Here is a 26,629-nt window from a genome sequence, read left to right as displayed (position 1 = left end):
ATAAAATCGCGAAGCGAGCGCCAAGTTATGTTCGCGCAAATATAATAAAATTATTAAAACGGGCAAAGAAATTGTAAGGAGATCCCCTCTCGAGGATCCCGAGAGAGAATCGGATCGCGATAAGCAGCATAACCGCAGAGAAATCCTCAGAGAGAGAGAGAGAGTGGAAGGGAAGCCACTGAGAGTGCCATAATTTTATTAACACCCAAAACGAGTCGAGGACTTGGGGACGAAACATCAGAAAACAGAAGAGACCTCTCGACGGAGGCTTCGCTTCGAAGTTGTCCCATAAAATATATGATTACAAAATATATATTTAGACTTTCGACCTGTTCCCGGGCCTGTCTGTCTGTGGCTGCCTCCTCCGAGAGGCACACATTTAAAGTTTATTATGATTATGATACAAATTTCCGACTGGCCATAAAAAAAAAAGAAGAGCCAGCCAGCCAGTCAGCCAGCCATCGAGACCCGTCTCTTGAGTGCGCATCAATTCGGTCAGTCGAACAGGTTGGTCGCTTTTCGGCTGGTCCGGCGTTTATCTTGATTATTGAGCTGTTGGCCAACAGCACCAGAAAGGCACCAACCAAATGGCAACAAAAAGCGAAAGGAGGCAGCATCAACAGCAGCAGCCTCTGAACCCCAGCCAGAGCCACAGAAACCTTTGGCGTCATCAGCAGACGTCCGCCTCTCTCTCTCCCTCTCTGCGACTGACTCACCGGAGGAGCAGCAGCAGGTTCAAGGTTACTGTGTTAAATGGAGGGGATGCTGGCCAAGCTCTGTGGATCAGAGAGGGAGTTACGGCCTGATGGGTATGGGGCATCGGGGTATGCCTTTAATTGGTCGACTTGTCGGCAAAAGAAGCTGCGGCCCCGAACGATGCGGCGACTATGTCAGCAATGGAATTTATAATGCTTATGATACAATATTACCCATGAAGGAGGACAGCAGAAGGACAAGACCCTAGAGCTACTTTGTAGAGGGTTGATTACATGCCAGATAGATAGAGAGAGAGAGAGAGATCCTTTGATATATGCATGAGGTTTGTGTGATATTTCAGAGAGAAAGATCAGTATGAAAGGAAGTAAGTGATCTTCAGAGTTCAATAAAGTAAAGTTAAGTATCCTATAACCCGGTGGTTTATGGGTTATTAGAGAAGGGAATCTGATCTCCAAGACTTTTGACAGTTAAAGATCAATCAGAGACGGGGTAAAGCGATCTTCCTTAAAAGAGAACGAAGTATAAGGAAGTAAAAGATCGTTGAGCGTTTTAGGGAAGTTTTTAAGATCAGTTAATATCATCGATATATGCAGGGATAAGCGATCATCAGGGAAGTTCTTACAAAGAAAGTGGAGGTTTTTACAAAGAAAGCGGCTGGAGAAGATTAAGAACTGAATTATGATCGTTTTGGGTCGCCCTCGTGGCCAAAGGAGCTAAGCTAGTGCGCAGGGGTCTTGCCCTACCAAAAAGAGATCGGTTTAAAAAGAATAAGATCCCATGGTAGGCATAGGAAGCTCCATGCTTTATGTATATCATGTGATAGATCATCAAGAGATCTTAGATCTTAGAGAGGTCGTTTCGAATGACAGTAAAGGGATATGATATCTGAAATACTTATGAGAACTCTCTGGCAAAGCTTCAGGGAATACTCAATCGACTCCTTCCTTCCTTTTCCACCACTCTACAGGTCATCTCTCATTCGATCATTCGATGCTTTGTCTTCTTTGGCCAGAGTGCGTTCCCACTCTTTCTATAAACCCTTCCTGCACTTCAGCTACTTCTGCTTTATTATCTGGGGGGCTCTTTGTTTCGCTGTGCCCTTGATGCTGATGTGTTTTGCACCATTTAATATTTATTGTGGCTTTTACTACGCGCTTTCAAGTTCAAGATCAAATCAGAGCACACCAGACAGCCCACAAAAAACCCAACAGAATGAACAGAAACCACAGAAAGAACAAAAAGAACAAAAAGAGAAGACGCGTAAGGTGCTAAGTGTAATTAAGTTGATAAAAACAGTGTTCTTTGATATATGGGATGGATGGTGGCGCATGGATGAAGGAACTGTAGATTGTAGACCAGCGACAGCGGATGGTACAGAGGGAGGCAGAGCGACCTATAATTATACTTGCGATTCCCTCATCCCCTGTCGGGATGCTGGAAGAGGGACTCCAGGAGGTTGGTGCAGATCTTTGACTAATTTTTGGTACAATTTTTAGCATTTCTTTAATTAACAAACATTTGATTAATTATGGCAACAATTAAGCGCACTCAGAACAACCCACTCAATCATGCCCTCCTCGGATGGGGCTCTTCCTGCAGCAGCCCTCCCCCCCCCCATCATCCATGCCCCATCCTGCGTCCTCCCTGGAGTTAACTCCGCCTCAGACGCAATAAATAATCAAATTGCAAGTTGATTTACCTGCCGCTGCCGTTGCCGTTGCGCCTCTGCCTTTTTGCCTTTTGGGCGAACGAAAGCGAAAATTGCCTTTGCCTCTGCCTCGGGGACCCCTCACACGATGACTTTGAAAAATTTCTAACTGCCCCTGCCCCGTGCCCCGTGCCCCGTGCCCCACTGTTGCGTTCCTGTCCAGGACGGCACGTTGCAGCCATCCCGATGTTGCATAAATTTTGCTTGCAAGTCGTTACACTTATGAATATTGATTGGTTATTGGTGATGGTGGTGACGGTGCTGCCGCTGGTTCCTCCTGTGTGTGTGTGTGTGTGTGTGTGTGTGTGTGTTGCAAGTCTCGTAAATCGTACAACTTGCATCGTTAGCTGGCGAGACGCCTCCTCCTCGTGAGGCTCCTCCTCGAGCAGCTGTCATTTTGCATTTGCACAGAAGTTGTCCGAGGCTGGGGCACCCTCTCGCCTCTCTCTCTCTCGCGGTTTGGGGCATAATAGGTTTCTCAATAGATTGATAATGAACTAATGGAACTCCACATACAGCACACACACATACAGCACACCCAGACACACAGACAATGTTGCAAAAGGGTTGTAATTAACGATTGATATACTATGAAAAGCCCATGGGTTAAGTACCCGATAAGAGAGAGCCAGGATAGGGAGGATAAGCCTTTGATTCATTGAAAAAGTCTAGCGGGCAACATTGTTGCACAGAGTTGTCTTTTGTAATACAATCTTGCACTTAATTCCATGTTGCAGGAACTTCTGTGGCAAGCTGATGCTTTGATTGTTGCCTTCTTTGTTGCATTTCGTCACCTTTTTTGCTAAAAAATCCAAAGAGAATCATAGTAAAGAGTACCCTTTGCGCTGCAAGAGATTTATTTGCACTGTAATTATTCACTTTGCCGTGAAACTTTGCCCATTACACAAGTCCCTGTGCCGTGCCACAGACACACGGTGGATAGACCCAGCCACACACATGTCCCGGAGGGGCCTATCTCTCTGGTCTCTTGGAAAATATATTTCAACGTGGCCCCCATCCTGACACTGGCCTCTCTCTCCCCCTCCCTCCACTGACTAGCCGACGGCTATTAGGTGTAGACAGTTTATAATCTTTGTCGTTGTGCATTTTAAGAGCTTTAAGGCCTGCTCTCCCAGCAGATCTCTTCCATTCAGAAAGTGTACAGAGCCAAGAGGCAGCAGAGAGGCTGCAGAGGGGCTGCAGAGGGGCCAATGAATTGCCTCATTTGCCGCACAATTTTGCTTATTGATGGAATGTAATTAGTCTGTGTCAGCACCACCACGAAAAAGAAGCTGCCTGCCCACAGAAAAAAATGCCCTAGAGTCCTACCAGTCGCTGTAACTGATCTTCAGACCTCTCCGGACCTATTACCCGGCATAACACTGTATCTCTCTAATCGAAAAAGAAACGTACGAGTGTGGTGGATGGAGAACGTGAATGGGGAATGTGTAAACCTTTACATTAGACACACAGAGAGAGAGAGAGGGAGTGCCAGAAGCGGTAGTAATTGATAGTGATATTCGTTGGAAAATTAGATGAAAAACTAAAGGAATACTCGATTTGGAGTGCCTGCTATCAAAGAATAAGGAAAGAGTGGTACTTTTGTGGATGAAACATATGGTTATGGAGGGGGTTACTCGCAGAAATCTAGTAGAAACCTTTGGATATACTAAATTGGAAAAGAATCTCAAGGAATAAAGGAAATACTATCTATTATTGGGACGGAACAAGTTGGAAAGAAACAAAATCGAACGAAGAGAATGGGAGCGCTCTCCGTCTTTTTGTTTCCATTACATTCCATTCCATTACATTCCGCCTGGGCACTGAGCAGGTTCCCACAAACAAAATCTTTAGAGATCCAATACCCAAACATTATTATACATATATTCCCTCTATAAATTCAGTTACCTTACATTTTCCAGCAATTCTCTCGTCTACTCGCCTCAAAGATCATAGTTTCATAGTTCTATAGTACCAATCAGTACCTTCTTTGACTTATTTTTCAATGCCCTTTGGCCAGGTATCGGCACTTTTCATGTTTTACCACCTTATGGATCTGTGAAGATGGTTAATTTTCGCTTTCCATTTCGTAGGGCAGAGCAGAGCAGAGCAGAGAAGACCAATTCGAACTGGTTCACGTATTTAACTGGCGATTTATCAACGGAATAATGCCATTTGATGTGGGGGGCTGAGCCTTGAATTTGCAACAGAGACACACACAGAGTAGGAGAGAGCTCGAAGGGGGTGGGGGGGCCTCTACTCTACTGCCAAACCATGAAAAGGGTCCCAGTCCTATTCCAAAGTACTATGTGTGTGCCTCCCCCCATGAGTAGGGATCTGTGGGGCAGACACACTATAATTTAAGCGTGAATATCATTTTTCCATGAACAAGTATCCTGCAGCAATGTATGTGAGAACATTCACAGTAACTGCAATTACAGGAGAGCATACAGCAGGCAGCAGGCAGCAGCAGCATCCAACGAACCCAACGAGAACCAGACCTTCGCGGGCTCCACTCTGCTCTGCTCTCTGCTGCTATGGGATCTAAAGAAAATTTATGAAGCCTACCATTATACGATCTTAAGTAGTGGAGGGGATTCGAAGCAGCCCCATCCTCAGCTCCAGTCGGTCCCCGTTCGTGTGTGTGTGTGTGTGAATTCAAGGTTAATTTCGTGGCTGTGGCTGTGGCAGTGGCTTTAACTAGCTGCACGCACTGCCCCATGCCCCTTGCCCCTGCCCCCACTACTGCTGTCCCCCCTAGACAGCCCTGCAATCCTTCAACTGTACGTCTGTCTGCGTCTGGGGCATGGTTGATAATTTTGATTGCTGCAAGCCATAAATGATCATAAAAATTATAGCAGCCGATACCGAGAGACTCGCGAACAGAGAACAAAACTGCGGATGGGACTCGAAAAATGGACTACTCTCGTACGAACAAAAAAAAAAACGACACAGAAAAAATGGCTGTCAAGGGTACAAAATACAGAGCACAAGATACGGAAGATTGTTCAAATAAGTGCTCTGTGGTGGAGTGAAAAGTAAAAGTCACTTTATCAACTTTACCTGAAATATATGTATGTACAAAGGAATCTGCGAAACTGGAATTAATTTTCGTAAAATAAATAAATACTTTGATTGGTGGTTTAATGCGGAAGTGTGTACCTTGATCGGTTGATCGGCATGATCTTGGGATTAAAATTCGAACACATCGATTTCAATCAATTTTGTAAGGATTTCGGGATCATTTCTAGGAAGTTTTTGGGCTGATTGCAAGGTATAGAGAGCTCTATAAATGATATTTTTGGGTATATAAATCATCTTTAATTGGATACAAAGTAGAAGCGAATATATTTCAATGTCTGAAATGAAATGCTACTTCTTTAAGGGAATTCTCTGCGTGAATATCCTTCTATTATGAGAGATCTAGGGATCTGGGTATATAGCAGATTTATTTCAATCAAATTTGATTGGATTTTAAAATAGTTTCCTGTGTTTTCAAATCATGAGCGATATATGACATTCTGGAAATGTTCTTTTGTGTGTCAAAAGCTGACTGCCATGAGCGGGTTTGTGCTTTTGCTGAGCATTCATTTCATAGATTTCATTTGAAAAGCTTTTAAGAGCAGCATTTTAAAGCATTCGGAATTCTTAAGAGAACAAATCTCTCTATAAATATTACTTATTCCTATAGAAGATCCCTTTGAAGCTGTATTTTTGTAATCATCAAAGTGTTTTCTCAATCCAACAGGTCTCAAAATTATTGAGAATCACTTGATAAAGAGTAAATATTCCCTATATGGATCATTAACCTCAAAAAACACTCTTTGAATAATCTAACTCTAACATTTCAATGGACTACTCACCCCGATTTGTGATCTCATTGCCGGCATTTCGATTGTTCTCATCCTGTCCGATGATGCAGCTGGTCGATGCCTTCGATTTCCTTGGCTGCACATCCTCCTCGTCCTCTTCGTCGACATCCTCGCCCGTTTCCACGCCATCATCCTCCTCGTCATCGTCCACAGTGCCCTGGGTATTGGTCACCGTGGTGGATCCACCGGTATTCGTAGAACTAGGACTCAGATCCAGGCTGCTCAGCAAATTGCCCGCCGACTGGGAGGACGTGAGCGTGTCCTTGTGGTACGAGCTGTGGCGATTGCCCAGCTTCGTGGACATGTCCATGTTGCTCGACTGCCGCAGGCTGCCAACCACCTGGCCGCCCGGCAGGGTGGCGCTGCGCTTGTGGCGACCCTTGGATTTGGGAAAGGCCGCCAGAATGTTGAGCCACCACTGCGACTCCTCGGAGCTGGTGCCCTTCACGAAGGTGACACGCTCCGGTGCGGTTATGGCTATGGAATTGGGATGACCTGTAACCTCCACGGCCCCGGTCACCTCCAGCACTTTGGTCATGTCAATGCAGGCCTGCGGTATGGTTTCGGGCTGCAGGAAAAAACGAGTACAAAATAATATAAAAATACATTCTAAAGAGTTGTGCAAACTAAACAAAAGTTGTCGCTTAATTTAAGAGGATTTTCCCATTAACTTTTACAAGTTTAAGCCATAATTATGTGACATATTCCCTGGTAGGGCAACTGTTCTTCGTTTTCTAAGATTATCACAGTCTTCGGTCATTTCTTTTTTCTTTCCTCTTATGTTTTATAATCATCTTCCAAGGCAACCAGCCGGCAACTTGTTGAGCTAGTCTGATGTGGCACTATTTGGCTATAAGCGATAAGATATGACAAACATTCGCGTGGCGAGGCCAAGAGCAAGGCCATAATTAGCAGGCACTCGAGTGGACGGTCGTTTATTTTTAATTGACAAAAAAAAACCACATCTCGGTTATCTCAAAAGTATTTTCAAACAATGCCAGGGCATTGCCTAACATTTATTGTAGTCTTTTTATTAATATTTCTTATCGCCAAAGAACCACCTTAGGGGGCATTCAAACAAACAAGACGTTCTATTATTAATTGAATTGTTTGCACACTTTTATGGGTATGGTTCCTATATGGCTCTGTAATTTATTCTAACTCCAAGCCTAAATTAAATACTCACATAATCATCCACCGAATACGTGAGCTCGCCATCATCGTAGAGAACAAACCATCGTCGCTGCCAGCGCTGAAAATTAAAGAAATTAAAAATAGATTAGAATCGAATGAAAGAGTATCGAAAATAATAACATCATAGAATTAAAAATATCAGAAAAATATATGGTAATAGAAAAGCTATGAAGATTGAATTAAATTGGAATACTTTTGCACCGAAAAGTAATCTTTCAAGATCTTTTCTACTAGATAGCAAAGTTTGTCTTGATTTTCTTTAACTTTAATGGTTAGATCATAAATATTTATAAAAATATTCAAGAACACTTTCTAAAAGAGAGATAAGCTCTAAGATCTTTGATAAGAAGATAATAAATAAGTTGGTAGAGAATAATGAAAGATACTTAAGTAATCTTCAATGATCATTTAAGCGTTGAGGTGTAAATCATTTTATAAGTATTGATTAGATGATCGTAAATAACAATCTAAGAACTCTAACCAGCTTATATAAATATTTTACTTACACTTTTATCCGAATATACCCCCCTCTATGAAGGTTAACATGTATCTATCTAACTATCTCCTAAGATCTTTGCTAATTTGTTGATCAAACAATGATTTCACTCTCTTTACTTTCGATACAAATATCTCAAGAGCCTCTCTAAGTTCTCTCCATTCGCCCAAACCATATTTGTGTTCCGCCAATCTGTAAGTGTAGTACAGACTGTATTCAAAGATTGTTACGATCGCCTGATCGCAGTGCTGCGATCATATTTGCATTGTCGCCGCATGAAATAGGGGGACAGACAGCTGAAGGGGTAAATTATATTCAACGCCCCCGTCAGAAATCATAATTCCTTTATAATTCGTTCGTTTCATATACATATTTTTTCTGCTGTTGTCATTCTACCAAGCCCCAAACGCCCTCGCTCTCGCTCTCGGGCCGCCTCATCGCCTGTGGAGTACTCGTACCTTATGCCACAGATTCTGTGAGAGGGGGGAATCTGACTCTGGATCTGGATCTGATTCTGATTGTTATTGCTGATTCTGTGGCCAGAAAATCATAGCAGCAATCGGGCCGTGCCATGCCATGCCATGCGATGCCACGGCAGCGTAGGACTTGCCCCAGCAGTGTGTCTGATATTTATGCAAATTGCTAAAAGTCAAAGCAAATTAAGCTCAACCTTCAGCGAAGATGACGTTGAAATGTGTTGCACACAGCATATCGTTGCAAGTTGCAACTCCCTAAAGTTGATTTCTCTTCAACACCATGCAACATTCAACAATCTGCGGGTAAGGGGAAGGCGAAGGGGCAGTACATGTGTGTGGTGTGGTGTGCTGAGGTGTGTCGAGAGTTTTATTTATAAGGAGAGAGAGAGACACTCGGCGGTAGAATAGAGAACTCGCACACGAATAATCAAGAGTCAGCACCAAGCACCATTTCTCACTTTACGCTCTAGTTCTTTATTTATTTTTCCTATTTCCTTTTCCTTTTCCATTGGCTTTTCGTTTTTCCTCGTTTTCGCGATTGAATTCATAAATATTGAAGAGCGAATCTATTGAATGTGATTTGGAGGCCCAACCCGAATGAAAAAAGGGTTTAATGAAGTGAGAGGTACCTTTTCGATGGGGAGAGCTTTCTTTTTTCGGTAGAGATCGGTGGAAATAGAGAGGTTTCTCTTTAGATTCAAGATTGATCTTTCAAAATCTTAGAACATATGTTTTTCATATGAAATTTTCAGGCATTAATCATTGAAAAGTTCCCTTAATCTCTTACAAATTCAATTCGTTTCACTCAATTCCCAAAGAAGATCAAAAGATCAATGTAGTTTCCAGAAGTAACAAAAGAAAAACCCAATTAGAAATTTATCAAACTTTAAAGTAGATTCTAAGACGCTTTTGAAAATACATATATATAAAATATGATTGATGACTGCATTATTGTGGATGAAAAGACCTCACACATTTATAGTACAGTGGATTAGAAATGCAAATAATATGATGCAACTTTTGTGCGGTTTTGATTAGAGGAGACCCCAAAGCAAAGTCAAGCGTAAAAGGGGAAATCTGATCAGGCCTCGTACGTCAAAAGAGGTTGATTCCCTGGAGAATACAAAAAGAGGAAGGAAGTCAAATGGGTCGGTCGGTGGAATTGTAAATTAGATTATGCTCGGCACCCACAACACCATCTCTAGTCCCGCCTTTCTCTAGTACGAGTAGGTACCGTGTGGCATATATAGGTAAGCCGCTTAGGCAGTGCCGTTTAGAAGCCCCAGTTTCGTTTCAATAGGCACACGCACACACACCACACACCACACACAGCGGGGAAGACAATGCCAGTGGCTTAATTAGCTGCGAGGCACGACATCTACATATACGACTATGCTTTCTAGGGGGGGATATTTGGATGTATGCACATAAATCGGTTTTGACAGGTACGCTGTTGGCGTCATTACCCCCCAGAGGTTGAATGTCACCGGCAGCGTGGACCCCGGGGGCCATGCCACACTTGTGCCGACACCCCGCGATAACACACTGTACTTAATGATGGAATAGGTCTGGAGGGGTTTCGTGCGAGTACAGAGACGTCTGGGTACGTCTGCTGATAGGAAAAAACCATATCAAAGCGGTGTCTGGAACAGTCATACGATTTTTCTTATATGGAGTACCTTTTGATTGGTTCTACGAGTAGTTGCTAGGGAATAAACCCTACCACTTTGATTATTGGGTCAGTGGGTAAGGGTATTCGTGTATATTTGTGGAAAATTCAGGCTTCCCCCTAACATGCGTGCTGCACATGCTTTTTGCCGCACGAGTTTCTAGGCGATAACCCACTTATGGGGGCCAAAACGATTATGAAATATTATTTAAAATAATTGGAATATAATACTATATTTCACTTTTACATACGTCAGAGATGCAGCGACCGATTTGATGCAAAGAATCATCCAGAATCATTCCAGTTTCCGTTGCCATACAAGTCGAACCCTATATATTAGATGTGTAACCCACATCGAGCCCATTTATGTAATTTAATTTGTGTATATATTACACATCAATAAACAGGTTCAAGTACGGACAACTACTCGTATTTCATATGTAAATTGAAAGCTCTTTTCTTCCGCATGCTTATCTCTTTCCATTCTCCCTCTCTCGATTGCATCACACGTGTCCCGCTATGGACCCTTTACTACGCTTAACCCACTGATGGCGGCATGTACTCAAGTGGGAAGAAAAAAACAGGACTTGTGATATTTGGAAATGGTTAAGCAATATTCTATATATACATATTCTAAGAGCAGATTTCCTTTCAAATTAATTATAATTGGATTCAAATTATATTTATATTATATATATAAATATTACTGCTTAGATTTCTCTGTATATCCTCAATTTTAATACAAAAAGTCTTTTATTCTGCTTTACCTTCCTTAACCACCAATGGGTTAACGTTTAACTGTTGCATATTTTTGTTTTCTTTTACATACTTGTATTCAGCTCTCCCTCTCTCTGGAGCACACACACACACTCGAAACCGCTATTCCTGCTCGGCTCTGAAGTGGGCTTGGTTTCTGCTGCCGACAAGCGAGCGATTGCTAATGAGCTGCGTTTTAGGGGGCGTGTTGTGTGTGTTATTCTAGACTGATTCTACAGACATATATGTACATATATGTGTGTATGTAGATGCCCCGCTCCGCCGTCTAGCGCTCACCCCTTCTTCTTCAGTCGAACACACTATCTCCTCTCGCTGTGTGAATATGTAAATTAAGCCGAAGTTCAATTGCCAAGCAACAACGAAGGCTGGGTCCACTCTGCTGCTCTGCTGATCTGCTGCTCACACATTGCTTGACATTCACTGAAGGTTAAAGCTTTTGCTCTCTCTCTCTCTCTCTCTCTCTCTCTCTCGCGCGCGCTGTTGCTCTCCCGCGACTGATGCTATGATCTGGCTGTCCTCTCCCCCTTTATCAATCAATATTGCCCGCTCTCTTGCTCCCCCTCTTTCCATTTGCATATTTTGCATTTGTTTTCGCTCTGCACATGTCTGCAGATCATTTGTGATACCCTTTCCTGGGGTATATCGATATTGAGCATTGTAGGTATATATTTTCTTGAATTAAATTTACAGATGTGGTCCCGTTTTGTTTGTTTTTATATAATCTTCATTAGTCAAATTTGTTTAAAATATGTAAGGCTATCAGGGTATCAAAAACTTCGACTATTGACGCTAGCATTCCTTTTTGGTTGCTGTATATTTTTATTGCATTTTACATTATTACGAATTATCGCGTCGGCGTTTGCGTTTGCGTTGACAGAGGCGCCGACAGAGGCGCAGCCGCAGTGTATTTAAGGCACTGCACATGTCGAGGACCACGATTATTGTCTACAGTGCAGTCAGTAGTTGTCAGGTGCAGCAGGCGGACCAGCATTTCTTTAAATCTACTCAATCGATCAAGTAAGTAACTGTAATCCAAGTACAGTCGGCCCATCCCACTCGGTTCTGCAGTAACTCAAGAAATTTCTTGATAGCGCAGTTCCAGTTGTAAAACGTCGTTTAAAAAAACATCTCGTTGGAGCTTGGGTTGAAAAACGTTCGAGTTGGGCGTAGAAAAGTTCAAATATAAAATATCAAAAAAGAGAAAATATCTTCACAAAGCAGCTGTCCATTTTTTGTTAAAGTGATAGATCAAAAATTCGTATGACGTATTTCCCAAGTGCTCTTTATGCAAATAATTTCCTCAATTCTAATTCTACAAGAAGCACTTTTGGCTCTTGTCCAGAAAAAACAATTTGTTTACACTTTTCGGTTGATAACAGAGGAGGACCGACGGCTAAGTAACATAACAGTCGCCTGTTAAGTAATGCCCTCACTCGCTGTTAGATGGCCGCGCGTGTCGACTCCGATAGACCAGCAGACACGCAGTAGTTTTCCTCAAGAACCTGAACTCTAAACATAGACATAATTTACGATACCTTGAGACTCAAATAAAAATACAAGTATGAGTGGTATTCTATTCCTGATTAGACTCGCACACACACACGTACGAGTATTAACATAAATTTGCCGGCAAATAACCAAAACAAAACGAACGCAAACGATCCGAACACGTAATGCGAGAGATAAGAAACAGAAAAGCTCGACGTGAAAGAAGCTTCTGGCGGAAGCTCTTGCCGAACTCCCTATAAATACGAGACAGAAAACCAGAATAAATATAATAACAAACTGTTGAATTGTCCCATCGATTCCCAGATCAAAAGACAGAATGTCTCTCACCAACAAGAACGTCGTTTTCGTGGCCGGTCTGGGCGGCATTGGCCTGGACACCAGCCGGGAGTTGGTCAAGCGTAATCTGAAGGTAAGAGAGAACGAATTCCATGGAATCTATGGAATCCTAAATTTAAAAATTTATTTTTTTTTAGAACCTGGTCATCCTGGATCGCATTGACAATCCGGCTGCCATTGCCGAACTGAAGGCAATCAATCCCAAGGTGACCATCACCTTCTATCCCTACGATGTGACTGTGCCCGTCGCTGAGACCACCAAGCTCCTGAAGACCATCTTTGCCCAGGTGAAGACAATCGATGTCCTGATCAACGGTGCTGGCATCCTGGACGATCATCAGATCGAGCGCACCATTGCCGTTAACTACACGGGCCTGGTCAACACCACCACAGCCATTCTGGACTTCTGGGACAAGCGCAAGGGCGGCCCAGGCGGCATCATTTGCAACATTGGCTCCGTCACCGGTTTCAATGCCATCTACCAGGTGCCCGTTTACTCCGGCTCCAAGGCGGCGGTGGTTAACTTTACCTCCTCCCTGGCGGTAAGTAATCCAACGTTTTTCCTACTCCCCAAAACTAAATATTTCTTTGAAATCCCATAGAAACTGGCTCCCATTACTGGTGTCACTGCTTACACTGTCAATCCTGGCATCACCAGGACCACTCTGGTCCACAAATTCAACTCGTGGCTGGATGTGGAGCCCCGTGTGGCGGAGAAGCTGCTCGAGCATCCCACCCAGACCTCTCAGCAGTGCGCCGAGAACTTTGTGAAGGCCATTGAGCTGAACAAGAACGGTGCCATCTGGAAGTTGGATTTGGGCACCTTGGAGCCCATCACATGGACCCAGCACTGGGACTCGGGCATCTAAACCATCCCAGAGACTCTATGGGACATGGCGTTTTAGCTTTTAGTTTCTTTTTTTCCACTCAATTGTTACGTATATACATACACATATGGCAATAAGGCTGATTTGAACCCCGTTTTGAATATGATAATACAAAATTATATTTGAGAAATTTCAACAAAATCGATAAGAGCTATAGCTCTCTTTTAATTAAAAAAAACTAGATAAAAAGAGCAATGGTCAGTGGTGGTCAGTGGTCGTTGTGGCCTCTATCGATTTCCACACAAAAACTTTACTGTTTAGTAATAGAAAAGAACTTGAGAAAGGCAGCCAAAAGAATGTACGATCTGACGGGTAAGCATGTCTGCTATGTGGCTGACTGCGGTGGCATTGCACTGGAGACCAGCAAGGTTCTCATGACCAAGAATATAGCGGTGAGTGGTAGAGTGGTGTAGAGAGTGGAGAGTGTTCCGAAGTGGTTCTGGTTCTTAAACAAGTCTCTAGTCTCTAGTCTCTTGGCTGCTGCTGGTAGCTGTCGAAACTAATTAAGTTAATGACTTTTTCATGTTTTGTTTTTGTCCGCTGACTTTTGCTGTTCAAAGCTACAATTAAGTTTATGTTTTGAGTTTGATCTACTTTTGCTTAAGGGAAGTACTTTCGATTACGGATTGCTGGCATATAAAAATAGATACCAAGGAATGTGCATCATATCATATTGATTCTATCTTGATTCTTTGCCTAGAAACTGGCCATCCTTCAGAGCGTGGAAAACCCCCCGGCCATCGCTCAGTTACAATCGATTAAGCACAGCACACAGATCTTCTTCTGGACCTTCGATGTGACCATGGCCCGCGAGGAGATGAAGAAGTACTTCGATGAGGTCATGGTCCAGATGGACTACATCGATGTGCTGATCAATGGGGCCACCCTGTGCGATGAGCGGAACATTGATGCCACCATCAATACGAATCTGACCGGCATGATGAACACCGTGGCCACTGTGCTGCCCTATATGGACCGAAAGATGGGCGGTTCGGGTGGACTGATTGTGAATGTCACCTCCGTCATAGGACTGGATCCATCGCCAGTCTTTTGTGCGTACAGTGCCTCAAAGTTTGGTGTGATTGGGTTCACCCGAAGTCTAGCGGTGAGTGGGCGAGATCTTAGCTTGAAAATGCTCTCTAATGTCTTTCATTCTTTCGCAGGATCCCCTGTATTACACCCAAAATGGTGTGGCTGTCATGGCCGTCTGCTGTGGTCCCACCAAAGTGTTTGTCGATCGGGAACTGACTGCCTTCCTGGAATACGGCCAGTCCTTTGCCGATCGCCTGCGTCGTGCCCCCTGCCAATCGACGGCCGTCTGCGGCCAGAATATAGTAAATGCCATCGAGAGATCGGAGAACGGACAGATCTGGATTGCCGACAAGGGCGGCCTGGAGTCGGTGGCCCTTCACTGGTATTGGCATATGGCCGATCAGTTTGTGAACTATATGCAGAGCACTGACGATGAGGATCAGGAGTTTTTTTTGGGGCAGCGATGAGGCATGCCTTGATCCACGGAATAAAACATCAAATGTGTCACAAAAAGTAGGCAACTTGTTTGTGGGTCTGGAAATAGATTTGAAATATTTTGAGGTCATATGAATAATGACATAAATGAGGGTGCCTGAAAGTATGCCAAGTTTTGGATGGGTTATACGAGTACTACAAATAGATTGCAATTCACGGGGGAAGCTTTTTTCTATGAAAGTGTGGGATTATCATAGAAGACGCTCTGAGAACCTGTAAATATAGAAACTTCTGGCATACAATCTTCTGGAAAAGATTGAGGACTCTTCTACAATGTTTTGTGATCTCCAAAGACCTTTCGTAGGTTTCTCTTCCAATCTTCTTTTCTCTCCTAAACCTTTGAAACCTTTTGACTTGGATTCCTTTACCGAAAGTCAAGTACAGCTCGTTCAAGGATTGTCTGACTGGCTGGCATTCCATTTCTAGTGGCATCTCAATCTCAACTATGCGATGAACCGAATCGATTCGCAAAATTTCGCCATGGCAATGCCGTGCATTGAACTTTGGCACATTTCCAACCGCAGCAGACCATCGAACGTTGCCCGAGAATTGAATGTGAAAACAAACAAATCTGCCGACACATTGCACAGGAGGTAGGAAGGCAGGAGGCACGGGGCAGGCGGCTGGGGGCACACTATGCCGCCTTGGCATACTTCCAATTTCAGTGCGTTGTCGTCTTGGTCTTTGGTTTCCTCCTATTTAGTCGTTGGCGGGGCACGGGGCACGGGGCACGGGGCTCGGAGCACGGGGCATTCGCCTCGTAAAAAATCAATAGCCTGCTGCTGCTGCAACAATACCACCATCGTACCACCATTTGAGGACCCAACGCAGCGGAATCATATGCAATCCAAGGAGGCCGCCGTCGCAGCTCCAAGTGACCATTTTTCCACTCTCCGTCCGCCCGTCCGTCCATCCGGCCGTCCGTCTGTCCGTGTCTGTGGCTGTTGCAAGTTGTGCTTTCCTTTCCGCAGCGGCGCAACTTAATTCCAAAAATCGATTAGTCACTGTAAGCGAACCGTGCAATTGTCCAGCATTTTTCATTTATAACTCTTTTTTTTCTTTTCTTTTCCTTCCTTCGGCTGCAAGTCTTTTTCATTTTTTTTTTGGCACACGCTTGATTAATTTGCCAGGCAGCCAGGGTTCCGGGGAGCCAGCAGGAGGAGGGGAGCGGGGACGGTAGAGACATTTAAAAATGCAGGAAGTAATCGATTGGTCGATTGGCTAGGGCGCACAATAGGCGCACACAGAAATGGGAGAGGCCCAGAGTCCCCCCATCCCCCCCCCCCCCCCCCCCCCCCCCCCCCTCCGAACGGCTGAAGGGAGTACACTTTGGAGGAAACGATCCATTTATTCAGTGGTTCGGAATGATGTATTTACTTTTGATTACTTTTGCGAAGGGTTTTCCTTAAGGGATCCCTTCAGGGGCACTTGGGAGTGGGTTCATTGAGAGATTGCAAAATTATGAGATCATCATAGGCATTACTACAGTGATGTGTCCTTAACTTGACTACAAAATACGCTTTTTCTATGAATACAAGTTACTTCTCCATGTGCGCTTACAATTCTATACATAGAATTATATCTTCTTAAAAAATTCCCACTAAATAAAGCTTCATGCTTGATCTTTGATCTGTTCCTAAGTTTTGTACCAGCACAGATGTTATTCCTATGAATATCCCAATAATTCTTAAGTAGCATAGGCCTCTTTTCTCACTCCATCTTTCTTTTAAAGAACTACCACATAATAATACTTTGCATTAAAGAACTCTACAGCCCATGATCACCTCTAATAAAAAGCCCCCCTTCAAGAGCATCAAAGTTTCGTCTAGTTTGCAAAACATTCCCCCCCCCCCCACCCCCTCCTACAAGCTCATTTTCCCCAACCTCCCTTTAACGCCCTCCCCCGCTCTCTCTCTCCGATCGAACAATAACATGCCACCGACGGACCCGACCGGTTGCCGGCAGTAGGTGGAGATTAATCATAAAAAAAATGAGGAAAAAAGTCAGAAAATGCTGTTTAAATGGCAATACGTGCCTGGTCACCAGGTATTTTACTAATTAACCTGACGGATGCACGCCACGCCGCGGCACCGATGCAGTGATTATGCAATTGCACGGATGGGCGGGGGAGCCCCCTCCCCCACCACCACTACTCCGATGGGAACATCCACCACAGACACTGATAATGTATCCATTATGGGAATCTATTATTAAAGATGTTGTGAAATATACCGATAAATAAAGTTATAATCAAGGGGTTATACAATCAATTTTAAAGTTCAAATCGGAGGGGAATGGTGTGGGGTTCCCAATGGGGAAAAATGTAATGTGTGTTCTGCTCTGGTAACCACTTTGTTGGCGGGGCGGTGGGGGGCTTCTTCTCTATGATCTATTTGTTCAATGAGTGGTGGCCATAATCAGATGATTAGGTTTGTTGAACTTTTGGGAATGGCAATGGGAATGGGAGTTACGGTTGCGGTATTTTTCTGATAATTACTTTTTTGCTAAAACAAAAATCAGTTACGTTTTAGTAAATGTTTGGCATTAAAACTGTGTGTGCAAATGTATAGATTAAATTTGTTTTGTGACTAGCGCCTTAAATATAATTTTAAAAAATAATAAAAAAAATAGAAAATAATTAACAACAAAAAAAATTAATAAAAAAAGTGCCATAATTATACATGGCACTTTTTTATTAATTTTTTTTTATATCTTTATGTCTTTTATATCTTTATGTCTATCTATCTGTACAAAAGTATAGATTAAATTATTTTTGTGATTAGTGCTTTAGAAAACATATAATAAAAACAAAAAAATTAAATAAAAATAATTAAACTTCTATGTATTGTATCTATATATCTATATAAATGTATAGATTAAATTGGTTATGTGATTAGTGCCTTAAATAAAATTTTAAAATATTAAATAAATAAAATTCCATGTAAAATTGTATCTATACATCTTTAAAAATGTATGTATTCAATCATTTTTGTGATTAGTGTCTTAAAAAAAGTAAAAAATAATAAAAATAACTAAAATTCCATGAATAATTTATCTATTAATTCTTACACCTATCTTAATCCCAATTGGTTGTTTTTTTACTCATATTTCTTCATTAAAAACTTTGTAATTTACACATTTTGCTGGCATTTTTGATCCCCCCCTTGAGCAAAGTTCACGAATATTTGTGGACTCGTTTCATAACAGAAAAAGACACATGGAACACATGTTACATAGAACGACAGTCCACACACACAGAGACGATCGACTCTTAAAAGCCGAGACCCATTTGTATGGCCGACTCGTAGACTCCGTCTCCGTCTCCGACTCCGGGCACCGCGCATAAAGATTATCTATGGGGCTATAGGGGGGCTCCAGCTCCAGCTACAGTGCACACACCACAAGGCGGTCAAACAAGATTATGCGAAATACGAAATGCGAAGCCAAATAACAAGTGTTACTCAAGGCAGCAAATTAATAGCCAACATTTTTCTAAACAAATCACGACAAGTGCCAGTGCCAGAGCCAGTGCCAGAGCCTGCCTTCGGTTTGGCTTCGGTTTTGGGCTTTTCGGTGCTCTGACACTAAACTGAGGCTCAAACTTCGAGCTCCAAAAACCGACAGATAGATCTCATGGAGCGTGGAGCGTGGAGCGTAAATGCCGCACAAAATGCAGTAAGCGCAAAAAAAATAGAAGTAAACATGAAGAAAAATGACAGGCAAAAAAAGAAAGAAAAAAAAAACGCTAGCCCCATTGCCGCCTCCGGGGGTCGAACGTTTAAGTGCCCCACAAAAGAGAGCCCCACAGACAGAGACAGAGCGAGAACTTCTGGAGCTAGAGATCTGTTTTGATCCCCAGATCAAAGATTCCAACACGTGCCAGTATGACAATAGCCATGACAATGGCCAAAAAAAAAAAAACAACCATAACATTTTGTAAATTTGCGTACATTGACACTTTTTCGATTTCGGCTGGATATGAATCTCGTGTTTCTGGCTCTTTTGAGATCATGTCTGGCGCGGGGCGGGGGGTCTTGCCGTGTTCCCATCCCCCAGATTGGCCCACGCAACGCGGCACCGATCTGCCCCCCCTCCCTCTGCTGTCTGTCCGTTCAGCTCCTTTCAGCCTTGGAGGCACTAACCACTTTGTATGTACACGAGAGACGAATGTAGAAAAGAAGCAATATTCTCAAAAAGAGAAGCAGCAGCAGGAGGAGGAGGAGGAGCAGCAGGAGGAGGAGGAGTGCTGTAGACTGTGGAGACCGGTCCGTCGGTCCATGGGTGCATGTAACACAATCAGGAAGTAATTTTTATTCTACTATGTACCCATAGCATGTGTCGCCGTCATCGTCAGATTGTTGCTCTTGCTGTTGCTGTTGTTGGTGGCTGCTGGTGGCTGCCACAAGCTGGGAGTGATCCAAGCCAACTCACTGGAGACAGTCGTCGCTCAGGAGTCAGTCGTCTTTGCGTGCTGTTGTCGGGGGAATTGCATTGGATTTCCCTTCCACCCTTTGATTGCCACCAAGAGATCATGATTACGATGATTATTACGATGACGATGATGATGTGAGGCAATCACTGAATCAATCTTGGCCAGTAGTTCAACTGTTTACTGTTATTAGTTGCTGGCAACATTGCATTTTCCGATCATCCATCCTCTTCCTCTCTTCATCGATGCATCGCCTGGGATATGGAGCCACTCGGATATGGGTGTGGATTTGCTTTGGTATTCGATTGGAGCCCTGCTTGGGGGAGTTTTCTGGCTTTGCTGAGAGATTGTGGTACTTGCTAGCGGTTTTTATATGAAATATTTATTTTTATTTTATTTTTTAATTTATTTAGTTTAATTTGAAATTTTACTAACTTTGTTTTTAAACGTTTAATGACAATTTTCTTTGGTTTTACGGTTGAAAATTATTAAATCAATATTTGTAATATTTATCCATAGAGATTCTGCTATTAAAAAACAGTCCAGAATATTTTCAGTGCCTTAAAAATTATTTTTTATTGATTTTCATATAGATCAAGGTTCAGAAGTTCATTCATGTGTCATATAACGGTTCCTATGTTAATTTTGATTTTTTTTTTAAAGGTTTTTTAGTTTTATAGTATATAAGATTCCATCAAAAGAGTTTCAATCTTAAAAAAGTATAAAAATAAAAAACTATTATGCATGAAAATAGTTTAAAACGAGGGGGAACGTTGTGAGTTGCTGCGGACACCGCAACTCTAAGGTTATACCCGATACTAAGTCAGTATGGCTCTCCTCCGGCAGACGCCGCTAATATTTAACGACACGACAAAGAGTGCGTGCGAGAGAGACAGAAAATCAGTCTGAGCGTGACGTCGGGCGCTGCGTAGCCACTGCAAATTGATTTGTTCCTTTTGGCTACAAAAATTATCTGATCTGATCCAGATTCAGCAATCTGATAGATATGGTCGTTATCTATGATTCCCCGTTTTTAGTTTTCTCGAATCTGCAATATTGTGGATGCAACAGATTTTCGTCCTTTGTGTGGGCGGAAGGGGGTGGGGCGAAATTTTGAGATACACGTTTTATAGTGAGATCTAAGAGAAGTGCGGATTCCAAATTTGGTTACTCTAGCGTTAATAGTCTTTGAGATTTGTGAATATCCCCAGATTTGCATCCTTTGCGGGGGCGGAAGGGGGTGTGGCGAAATTTTGAAACAAACTCGTCTCGGTCTGATATATTAGGAGTGTGGATACCAAATTTGGTTGCTCTAGCTTTTATAGTCTCTGAGATCTAGGCGCTAATGTTTTACTCTAAGCAAAGCCGCCTATGCTACCTGTGTGTTAGAGAGAGACAGGGCGAGAAAAAATGAAATTGTTTTCTTGATGCTGGCTATAATAGTAATACGATCCAATTCAGATTCTGCAGTCTAGAAGATATGGTCATTCTCTACGATTCTGCGTTTTTTGTTTTCTCGTATCTTTAAAATTGTGGATGCCACAGATTTTCGCCCTTTGTGGGGGCGGAAGTGGGCGGGGCAAAGTTTTGAAATATTTTTGTAGCAGTGACATATCACAGAAGTTTGGATCCAAAACATCGTTGCTCTAGCTCTTATAGTCTTTGAGCATTAGGCGCTGAAGGGGACGGACAGACGGACAGACGGACAGACGGACGGACGGACAGACGGACAGACGGACAGACAGACATGGCTCAATCGACTCGGCTATTGATGCTGATCAAGAATATATATACTTTATGGGGTCGGAAACGATTCCTTCTGGACGTTACACACATCCACTTTTACCACAAATCTAATATACCCCAATACTCATTTTGAGTATCGGGTATAAAAAATAAAATGTCTTCCCTTGTTAAAAAAGTTTCTCATATTATAATTTCTTATTTATTTTATTAATTAATTTTTTTATTTATTATTATTTATTATCTCTACTTTAAAAAATCACCAAAAATCCTCAAAATTACCCACCAAGTAGTTCAAGTTAAAAATAATAAAGCAATCAAAGATATTAAAAGCCTGTAACTAGTCTCAGAAATCGTTTGCTTTCCAAAAACAGATCTCCCTCCTTCCAATTGAAATTATATAATTTTTAATAAATATCACAAAATGAAATCGAAACCATTCGGGCGGAACCAGCCATCCATCCATCCATCCATCCATTCATTCAGTCGTTCAGTCGTTCATTCATTCGATTAAATCCCCAGCCAGTCGTCCAATCAACAACTCCATCGAAATAATAACTATTTCGAATGCAATTTCGAGATGCCTTGTAAGACAAAAGCCAGAGACCTGCCCCGAAAACGGTGGAAAGCCTAACGGAAAAGCGTTTTCGGCGAATTGTGAAATAATTTGGTAATTTCAATTTTTGATGGGCAGCACAGGGTAGAAATCGATTAGCGCCACGCTTCGACGGCCAGGGCCCCCTCCCCTTCCTACCCCTTCTACGGCTCCTCCTCCGAAATAAAAAATAAAGTTATCGAAAATGCAACAAAGACAACGACGACGAATGATCGAAAGGCGAAAAATGTGGCTCGTGCGGAATGCGTTCGTTCTGCCTCTCCCTCAGTCTTCCCCTCTCTGTAGCACCCCTTCCTTTGCTGTCTCCCTCTCTATTCGCGGTCTCTTTCTCTCCTTCTGGGCTGGGCAGAAACTCATTCAGCCATTAAATGCCGTTATCTGCTGATTACACAATAAAAGCAACCACAAAAGCAGCTACAAAAGCTACTGCTTGCTGCTTTCTGCTTGCTGCTTGCCCCAAAGCCCCCAAAGAGAGACCTAATTCGAGGCGCATCTGTAGAAGAGTTACGGCAACAGCCATGCAACAGCAACAACAAAGGCTATAATATAACGTAACATTTAGAACGTCTTTGTTGTAGTTGTTGGCTAGTGATGCCTCCTCTGAGATGCTGCCTGCCCCCAAACAGCGCCACAGAAGAAGGAAAAAGTTGCCGCAACAATTTCTCGCAACATTTTGCGCTGCCTTGCATCATTTAGAGGCAGCAGCTACAGCAATTGCGGTTGCCACCGATCTACAGCGTTGGGGGGGCAGAGGCAGGGGATCGGGTAATGGGCAGAGGCTGCCGGAGAACTGTGCAAGATTTGTTGCGTTCGCTTGTCTTTTTTCGCTGGCAAGGATATGTCAGAACAACTTGCCCCTCCACCAGGGGGAAGATGCCACGGCAGTTGCACACACACGTTTCTCAGAGTGGAGATGTACAGCTGGAAGATGGTATATGGGGCATGCCATGGCCAGGCTTGGTTTATGGGTGGCAAAAAGTCCCCCCCTCCCAAAAAATAAAATAGAAAGATGGTAGTGGCCTTCCCATGGGAGAAGCAAGAAAGAGAGAGAGAGAGCCTTTCACCACGCATTTTTACAGCGTTCTTCATTGAACGAAACTTTACGATCGCCTCTCGTTGCAAAAAGAACAGAAAACACACACAAGGAACAACAACAAATAGCTTTGAGAGACTTTTGCGGTGAGGGATACGTAACGTATAGTATTTGGGCATGTGGTTTTTCCTATATGTTTTACTCGTTGCAGCCAGAGAGGGAGAGAGAGATGGCTTTAAGGTCGTTTCGTATCTGTTGTTGTTGTACTCTAAAAGCCAGGGTATCCCTATTTGGAGAGCGACTTTGAAGTGTTCAGAGGAATATTGTAGAATATCAGACGATCCAAAACGATGGCACTTAAAGAATCGTATTCTTATGTCTTTAATATCGTAAGATATCGTAGATTGCATGTAAACTTCCTTTCCACTGTTTTTCCGACGTCTCTCCTATAAGAAAAACTATCATTAAAACCATCTCTCAAACAAAAATACCCCTGTTCTTGGTATAAATTATTCCCTTTTAGAGAAATATCTAACCAATATATGCCATGATATTGAATCAAATACAGCCTGTATCATATTTGCTGCCATATAAATGATCTATACTATGATCTCTTCAGATTCCGCAGCTCAATCAACTTCAATCAATAGATTAGATTGAACTAGGACTATTAATTACTTGTAAAAATTAATGGAAAGACATTGTCGTAACACTTTTGAATATCTCTCTGAATATTTTCTTGTAGAATATTACAAACTTTTGATCATTAGAGTGTCATACGAAAGATTGATGCCCAAAAAGAGGCTGAAGGGAGTCAACAAATTAATTGGAATACATTTCCTTGATAGTGAATCTTCCAAATCTAGCAAAATTGGCCAATCATATCATTCTTCTCTGCACTTAATATGGACTCCAATTAGGGTCCCCCAAACCTTACAATCTGAACCGCATTACAGCCTCATTTGCATATCGTTTTTTGGTTAGGGTATACAAACCTTCGACAGTTCAAAGTCATATTTTCTCTTACTTGTTTGAGAGTTTTGGAAAATGCTGTTAGCGATTGCCTGGCTTCCTACCTCTGGAGCTGCCTTCCCTCCATCGACTGGCCTGCCTGCCTTGCCTTCTATCTACATAGGTGCAAGAAATCGAGTCTCAAATTGCGCCAAAAGCCGCCAACTGGCCAGCACCGCTCTCCGCTCTCCACTCGCCACACTCCGCTGTTGGCCATTAGTTATTAGAGCTTTGGTGCCACAGACAGCCAGCAGTATGTGTGTGTGTGTGCTGTGGAATTTTCAACAAGTTTTTGGCTAAAATATGATATTACCCAAGCACACACAGCACACAGGTTGCAGTCGCAAAATATGTATATTTTCGAAATGGCGCCCCATTCCCGTGGACTGTCGACTGTCCGTTCCGTTCCGTTCAATGGGTGAACAAACTCCGAAAAAAAAACTTCGGTTGCAAGAGAAGTGCATGCCATGCAGTCCCGCATGCAGTCCCTCCTCTCGTCGAAGATCGTAAATCAGTGTTTGCCCATTGATTGACGTTGATTGTTTGTCGTCGTCGTCCCGTTTGCCTGCCTCTGCCGTTCGTTCATTGAACTCATTTTCGTACTCAGATTTCGTTTTCCATTTCGCAATGACATGGCATTAAAGCGTCGGACGACAGTTATGCCCGGCCAGTGTTGGTCAGCGCAAGCCAATGATCTGACAGCTGGTGGCCCTGGAAGCAACACTTGTTACGAGGTGGACGATCGCCTGAATTAAGATAATGTCTCGCTGGGGGATGCACGTGGTCTTCAGGTTCACACGATAATGAGAAGCCTATGCAAAGTGAAGCCTGAAGGTCAGAGGTCTTTTGTCTTCGGTCTGGAGATTTTCTGTTGTTTGATTTATGGAAATTGCAAATGTTTTTCTTGTATGAGGTGAGCAAACAAATGCCACCAGCAACAAAATGAACGTGTGGAAGGCTGAAAAGCGTAGAGTGTTCTACTCCGATATTTTTGGTTTCAATGAAGCTTCTTGGAACTAGTTCTTATGCTTTGAGGCTAATGAGGTTTTTTGGAACCGGTGGATCTTTTAACTGAAAACATTTTTGATCGTTTTTATAATTTGCATTGCTTTTAAACAGGTTTTTCATTGTTTTTGGAACTAGTTCTTGACTTTTTTTGAGGTTAGTACAAATATTTGGAACCAATGAACCAACTAAGCTGTTTTTTTCCTTTTTTAAATATGTATTTACTTTGTCTTCGACTGTTTTTATAATATTTAAAGAATAAGAAGAGCCTATTTATAGCCAGAAACTAAAAACAATCTGAATGTGGACCAGGGCAATGATTTCAGTAGTCCATCGGCGATTACAGAATAAATATATTCCTATAAAAATCCGACAATCATGTGATAACGCCTTCAGTGACAAAATAAAGAAATCGCATTAAAATGTCTTGGATTGGAAAAATATTATTTTTTCTGTGCATCTTTTTGTCGATTATCCACGTGTCAAATGCTGGAGTTAGTTGGTGGAATGATTGTCTTTGCTATGATTGGCGTACTGGAAGGTGTTTCAGGTGTCAATAGTAAGTACAGCAATGTTTAAATCATCCCTGATCTCTCCTGATATTTGTTACGATATTATATTTGTATTTTACTTGATGAAAACTATTTTATCCTGAAACTGGTGAAACAGACATCGGAAGAAGAAGATCTGTGGATCTATTTGATGATTCTACGATCGGAAAATGCCCTTGGAAGTTGGTGCAGAAATGGAAAATGTAGATTTGATAAATGATCTTTTGTGTAAAAAATCAAATGAGTTTGATTACAAATTTGATATAAAGCAACACTTAAGCTCATTACAGCAGACTTTCTTTCTTGAATATTTTCTATAAATAAGTCATTTGTGGTTCAGGGCGAATCGCTTCAAAGGCTATCAATGTTTACGGACTGCAATTATAATCTCTTCATGCAATATATCAATAAAATGTATTAAATATATAATTGTTTCCCTCGATGATCGATGATCATTCAGTTACGAACAAATCGTGAAGCTGGTGAGAACAGACATAAGAAAAAGCTCTGAAACTGCATTAAAATGTCTTGGATTCAGAAACTACCATTTTCTCTATGGATCTTTTGGGCGACTCTACAATTGGCAGAGCGTGTACATTATGAGTGGCAAAGTCCATGCCATTATTTTGATATCTATGGAAACTGTATCAGAATTGGCTAAAAATAAGTGAAAAAAATATTCAAATGTGGCTTTGAAATAAATTTTGAAAGAAATAAAAGAAAAATAAATATATTAAAATGATTTTGAAATAATTAAAGTAGACCTTTTTGTCTGAATATTGTTTATAAAGATTTTCAATGGAGTTGAAATATAATCTCTGTAATATATCTGTAATATATACAATTTATTGTTCATTCAGTTGCAAATCACTTTTAAAGCAACAAATAGCCTTCTCAAGGAGATCTTCCAATATCTACACACTATCTGAAAGAGATCTTCCAACATCTCAAGCCCATCCACAGCATCTAAAGAAGTTCCTCAACACCAAATAGATTTCTTCAACTGATAAAAGATGTCTTATATGATAAATTCAGGTATTTCTGCTGCCTTTTGTAATCTGCAGATTTGTTTA

At 42.2% G+C, this 26,629-nt stretch overlaps 3 protein-coding genes across 7 annotated transcripts in view; 2 read left to right on the top strand and 1 right to left on the bottom strand.

Annotated features, from left to right (window-relative positions):
- LOC6593283 (protein outspread) overlaps positions 1-26,629 on the bottom strand; it is a 124,059-nt gene that overhangs the window by 20,739 nt on the left and 76,691 nt on the right. For 3 of the 4 annotated variants that reach the window (XR_003408607.1, XM_026987639.1, XM_026987641.1), the window contains exons 3-4: positions 7,484-7,549; positions 6,289-6,865 (exon numbers count right to left, since the gene is read on the bottom strand). Coding sequence is in view for 3 of the 4 variants with exons in the window: in XM_026987639.1 (XP_026843440.1) it covers positions 6,289-6,865; positions 7,484-7,549 (643 nt within the window). In the remaining variant the exon portion in view is untranslated. Of the gene's footprint in view, positions 1-6,288; positions 6,866-7,483; positions 7,550-10,383; positions 10,456-26,629 lie in introns of those variants that run through there. The other variant, XM_026987640.1, reaches the window with a different exon arrangement.
- Positions 11,817-13,771, top strand: LOC6593284 (alcohol dehydrogenase). Its single transcript, XM_002018761.2, has 4 exons — positions 11,817-11,926; positions 12,722-12,827; positions 12,892-13,296; positions 13,357-13,771. Exons 1-4 carry the CDS (start codon positions 11,832-11,834, stop codon positions 13,621-13,623), a joined length of 873 nt encoding a protein of 290 aa, XP_002018797.2. The 5' UTR covers positions 11,817-11,831; the 3' UTR covers positions 13,624-13,771.
- Positions 13,836-15,158, top strand: LOC6593285 (alcohol dehydrogenase-related 31 kDa protein). Of its 2 annotated transcripts, XM_026987644.1 has the most exons (3): positions 13,836-14,033; positions 14,342-14,746; positions 14,805-15,158. In XM_026987644.1, the coding sequence occupies exons 1-3, from the start codon at positions 13,836-13,838 to the stop codon at positions 15,138-15,140; spliced, it is 939 nt and encodes a 312-aa protein (XP_026843445.1). In that variant the 3' UTR covers positions 15,141-15,158. The 2 variants fall into 2 exon arrangements, with proteins under 2 accessions (XP_026843445.1, XP_026843444.1); XM_026987643.1 differs by having other exon boundaries at positions 14,342-15,158.

The sequence above is a fragment of the Drosophila persimilis genome, unplaced genomic scaffold (assembly GCF_003286085.1).
Source record: "Drosophila persimilis strain 14011-0111.01,24,50 unplaced genomic scaffold, DperRS2 tig00000124-arrow-pilon, whole genome shotgun sequence".
NCBI classification, from domain to species: Eukaryota; Metazoa; Arthropoda; class Insecta; order Diptera; family Drosophilidae; genus Drosophila; species Drosophila persimilis.
Note: the sequence above shows the minus strand (reverse complement) of the source record. Positions and strands in the feature narration are given on the sequence as shown.